Source organism: Coregonus clupeaformis, chromosome 28, assembly GCF_020615455.1.
Source record: "Coregonus clupeaformis isolate EN_2021a chromosome 28, ASM2061545v1, whole genome shotgun sequence".
Classification (NCBI taxonomy): domain Eukaryota; kingdom Metazoa; phylum Chordata; class Actinopteri; order Salmoniformes; family Salmonidae; genus Coregonus; species Coregonus clupeaformis.
Genome location: NC_059219.1, coordinates 11,981,666 through 11,987,260, shown reverse-complemented (window position 1 = coordinate 11,987,260; position 5,595 = coordinate 11,981,666). Strand labels below are relative to the sequence as shown.

The window sequence follows — 5,595 nt, the reverse complement described above, 5'->3', positions numbered from 1 at the left end:
TTCCTCTTCCGTCTCTGACCTGACCATGGTTGCAGCCAGCAGGTAAAGGACCCATATGCAGAGTCGTCGACTGACTCTCTACATGTAGACGCCAAGTTAAATTAGCATAGAAATAGAGCAATGTTACACAAAATCAGACAAACTAAACCGTAGATAGAGCTGGCATATCGCTGAATTAAACAGCTTGTTTATGGACAGAGGTGAAATTACTACGAGTCGACACGCTCAAAATATATCATGCATGAATCCCAAATACTTCCTCATACTATTCTGCCTGCCTACTGTCAGAACACGCATTTTCAAATATGGTTGCCCAACTGTAGCGTGCACTGCAGTCATGTTTTCCGTTGATACCTCCGAATAAAGCTTTCAAGCTAATATAGAACAATTGCAATTCAACAACAGGTGTCAGGTCTCTCTCCCCCCACACACCTATTTAACTTACCTTGGTGTAATATAAAATCCACAGCTCATTCAACCTTTCCTTCGAAGCCATTCTCCTCCGTCCTATGAATAGTCCCTTGGTTTCAGTATAAATGTATCATTGTACTTTTACATTTGTTTGCGATAAGAGCGTTAGGATTGTTTGCAGAATAAAGGACGAAACATTGGTCTCTTGTAACATCTTGGCAACATAGCTCGCAGTATCCAAAGCAAAGTGATCGACAGACAGAATATTTTAAGCTCTCCCCAAAGTTTAGCAGATTGCCAAATGAATTAAAAAAGACATGGTTAAAAAACAATCTGCCGTGGATATCATGTCAAGAGCAAGAACAGATCAGGAATTCCAAAGCAAAAGAAACCCATGTCCGAATGGATATGATGATTCCCCAATGACAGAGTTGTTCCAACGGACACAGCAGTCAGATGGTATCTGGTTATAGTAAGGTTTACGTCTCACTATAAGTTATTCATCTCCTTCCATATCTACAGTAAAGTGTCGGCGCAGTGAAGCGACGGAACGTTGACTTCACGCCGTTCTGCAGAAGTCTCCTAACCATCCACTTTTTGGAACGTTCAAACAAACCCTGTGGCTCTGGCCTCGCGACAGACAGGGAGCGCACTGTGGCATTGACAGGTAAATATTCTTAAAGATACATCCACCCTTTAAAAAATCCGATATGGAAGTTCTAACTGTAGGCTATCTGGTTCTGAAAACATTTATACAGTACTTACAAAGGCTATAACATGTGTTGTGTGTTATAATATCTATGTTATCAAATAGAATATGATGATGCTGAAGCCCAAACATAATAAAACACTGGCATCTCACAAAATACACTCTTAACAGCCCCATCAACCTAAACAAAGATAAATAAGAGCATCATTATCCTTCAAAAGAGAGAACAATGTGCATATTGAACTGACAGGCAATGTGGGGATTTCTGGGAAATTACAATACTCTGTGCCAAATGTTCCCAAAGGATTTGTCCTAATTACTTGAATCAGCCTATGGTTAATTGGAATGGAGCTAGAAATCCATTTATATGCTATAAACAGACATATAGAGGCTGTTTCCCTGACACAGATTACACCTAATACTGGACCAAAAAATATTTTCAATGGGGATTCTTAATTGAGCTTGGTTTTTAGTCCAGGACTAAGCTGTGTCCGGGAAACCGCCCCATAGCGTGTTTCTCTTCAGTCTTGCCCACTTGGCTTGTGGATCTCTCTCTCTCTCTCTCTCCTCTATAAACACAGCTATCCAAGCTGATCCCTCCCATTTCCCATGTTTATATCTGACAGTAAGAAATACAGAGCACTAAAGCCATAAAAGCAGAGGTATTAAACAAATATAGAACCATGACAGGTACAGGCTTACAGTGAAATATCTCTTCAGTAGGGAACTGTATGGATTTCCTGTACTGGATCTTGTTAATTTATGTATTTGAACAAATGAGGGGTAGAAAGACACATTAATCTCAGAAACAAATAACTAAAATCTTGCATAATTGCATCATGAGAGATTGTGTGTACATAGGCTATATCATTGAGAAAAAAATACAGTACAAGTCAAAAGTTTGGACACACCTACTCATTCCAGGGTTAATCTTTATTTTTACTATTTTCTACATTGTAGAATAATAGTGAAGACATCAAAACTATGAAATAACACATATGGAATCATGTAGTAACCAAAAAAGTGTTAAACAAATCAAAATATATTTTAGATTTTAGATTCTTCAAATTAGCCACCCTTTGCCTTGATGACAGCTTTGCACATTCGCATGGTCTCAACCAGCTTCATGAGGTAGTCCCCTGGAATGCATTTCAATTAACAGGTGTGCCTTGTTAAAAGTTAATTTGTGGAATTTCTTTCCTTCTTAATGCGTTTGAGCCAATCAGTTGTGTTGTGACAAGGTATGGGTGGTATACAGAAGATAGCCCTATTTGGTAAAAGAACAAGTCCATATTATGGCAAGAACAGCTCAAATAAGCAAAGAGAAACTACAGTCCATCATTACTTTAAGACATGAAGGTCAGCCAATCCGGAAAATATCAAGAACTTTGAACGTTTCTTCAAGTGCAGTCGCAAAAACCATCAAGCGCTATGATGAAACTGGCTCTCATGAGGACCGTCACAGGAAAGGAAGACCCAGAGTTACCTCTGCTGCAGAGGATAAGTTCATTAGAGTTAACTGCACCTCATATTGCAGCCCAAATAAATGCTTCACAATTTTTAAGTTACAGATACATCTCAACATCAACTGTTCAGAGGAGACTGCGTGAATCAGGCCTTCATGGTCGAATTGCTGCAGAGAAACCACTACTAAAAGGACACCAATAAGAAGAAGAGACTTGCTTGGGCCAAGAAACACGAGCAATGGACATTAGACCGGTGGAAATCTGACCTTTGGTCTGATGAGTCCAAATGTAAGATTTTTGGTTCCAACCGCCGTGTCTTTGTAAGACGCAGAGTAGGTGAACGGATGATCTCCGCATGTGTGGTTCCCACCATGAAGCATGGAGGAGGAGGTGTCATGGTGTGGGGGTGCTTTGCTGGTGACACTATCAGTGATTTATTTAGAAATCAAAGCACACTTAACCAGCATGGCTACCACAGCCTTCTCCATCTGGTTTGGGCTTAGTGGGACTATCATTTGTTTTTCAACAGGACAATGACCCAAAACACACCTCCAGGCTGTGTAAGGGCTATTTTACCAAGAAGGAGAGTGATGGAGTGCTACATCAGATGACCTGGCCTCCACAATCACCCGACCTCAACCCATTTGAGATGGTTTGGTATGAGTTGGACCGCAGAGTGAAGGAAAAGCAGCCAACAAGTGCTCAGCATATGTGGGAACTCCTTCAAGACTGTTGGAAAAGCATTCCAGATGAAGCTGGTTGAGAGAATGCCAAGAGTGTGAAAAGCTGTCATCAAGGCAAATCTCAAATATATTTTGATTTGTTTAACACTTCTTTGGTTACTACATGATTCCATATGTGTTTTTTCATAGTTTTGATGTCTTCACTATTATTCTACAATGTAGAAAATAGTAAAAAAATAAATAAAAACCCTGGAATGAGTAGGTGTGTCCAAACCTTTGACTGGTACTGTATATCATTGAACATGTACAGTGAGTGAAGGGAAAAGCTTCCTTATTGTGTCAGTACAGATGGTTCCTTACTTTATGGTTCATAAAACAAATGACAAAAGACAGACAACAAAGAATGTAATATAGTTTTACTTCAGCCAGTCAATATTTGTAGAGTGTTTTTAATGGTCAGATTTTCAAAGAGATCCTGATAATTTAACGTACCAACTCAAAGCTGTTCAGTGAAAGGTGGAGCTTCGGGGAAACCACACTGTTGAAACGGGTTGGAACTGGAAGGGATTGGGGTTGGTATCCCGGGCCGGTATCCTCCTCAAGCCAATGTTATGCCATAACACTGCCTCTCAATGACCCTACACTTGTTACATTATGATAATCAATCTAACCCATCATACAGTCAATTTTCTCTCTCTGTCCCATAAACTGTATCTTTGTTGAGGAACTGTGAATTCTACCCCAGAGGCTGATAATAACTGATATACATAGGATTGGATAGCAATTTATTTTGATAAAGACTCAAGATTCAAATGTCTGTGTTTATTACATTTTTTGTAAGAAGAAAAAAAACTATCTTTCTTGTATGATACAAGTTAGTGATGGTGAATTTTTCACACAGGGCCAACCATAGAGATCCTATTAAATGTGTATTCTGATTCCTAATTCTATGGGGCCAACACTGGTCAACAGGAGGATGGCCACAACAGAACCTCCAGGCAGGCAGCTGTAATATTGCCATGGCAATGGCCTACATTCCACACCACGACCTACCCACTACCCAGTGCTGGCTGGGTGGCCCTCTGTGTGGCCTAGCTTGGCCTCTCTCTCTATATGAAGGATGAATACAAAAGCACCCTCACTCACGTGTTGATTATAGACTGACAGTGTAAGAATATAATTATTTGTGTTATGAGTTCAGGAGCATAGGCTATATTGAAAGGATTTGGCATGGGTCCTCAGATCCTCAAAAAGTTATACAGCTGCACTATTGAGAGCATCCTGACTGGTTGCATCACTGCTTGGTATGGCAACTACTCGGCCTCCGACCGCAAGGCGCTACAGAGTAGTGCGTACGGCCCAGTACATCACTGGGGCCAAGCTTTGTGCCATCCAGGACCTCTATACCAGGCGGTGTCAGAGGAAGGCCCTAACGATTGTCTCCAACCACCCAAGACTCCAGCCACCCAAGTCATAGACTGTTCACTCTGCTACCGCACAGCAAGCAGTACCGAAGCGTCAAATCTAGGTCCAAAAGGCTCCTAAACAGCTTTTACCCCCAAGCCATAAGACTGCTAAACAGTTCATCTAATGGCTACCCGGATTATTTGCATTGACCCCCTTTTTTACGCTGCTGTTTATTATCTATGCATTTTCACTTTACCCCTACCTACATGTACATACAGTTGAAGTCGGAAGTTTACATACACCTTAGCCAAATACATTTAAACTCAGTTTTTCACAATTCCTGACATTTAATCCTAGTAAAAATTCCCTGTTTTAGGTCAGTTAGGATCACCACTTTATTTTAAGAATGTGAAATGTCAGAATAATAGTAGAGAGAATTATTTATTTCAGCTTTTATTTTTTATTTCATCACATTCCCAGTGGGTCAGAAGTTTACATACACGCAATTAGTATTTGGTAGCATTGCCTTTAAATTGTTTAACTTGGGTCAAACGTTTCGGGTAGCCTTCCACAAGCTTCCCACAATAAGTTGGGTGAATTTTGGCCCATTCCTCCTGACAGAGCTGGTGTAACTGAGTCAGGTTTGTAGGCCTCCTTGCTCGCACACGCTTTTTCTATAGGATTGAGGTCAAGGCTTTGTGATGTCCACTCCAATACCTTGACTTTGTTGTCCTTAAGCCATTTTGCCACAACTTTGGAAGTATGCTTGGGGTCATTGTCCATTTGGAAGACCCATTTACGACCAAGCTTTAACTTCCTGACTGATGTCTTGAGATGTTGCTTCAATATATCCACATCATTTTCCTTCCTCATGATGCTATCTATTTTGTGAAGTGCACCAGTCCCTCCTGCAGCAAAG

General features: G+C 40.7%; 1 protein-coding gene across 3 annotated transcripts in view; it reads right to left on the bottom strand.

Moving 5' to 3' along the window:
* Positions 1-1,032, bottom strand: part of LOC121556912 (neurobeachin-like protein 2) — a 110,773-nt gene extending 109,741 nt beyond the window's left edge. For all 3 annotated transcript variants that reach the window (XM_045208571.1, XM_045208572.1, XM_045208574.1), the window contains exon 1: positions 446-1,032. In XM_045208571.1, coding sequence (XP_045064506.1) covers positions 446-496 — 51 coding nt within the window. In that variant the 5' untranslated portion in view covers positions 497-1,032. The remainder of the gene's footprint in view (positions 1-445) is intronic.
* Positions 1,033-5,595: the final 4,563 nt, after the last annotated feature.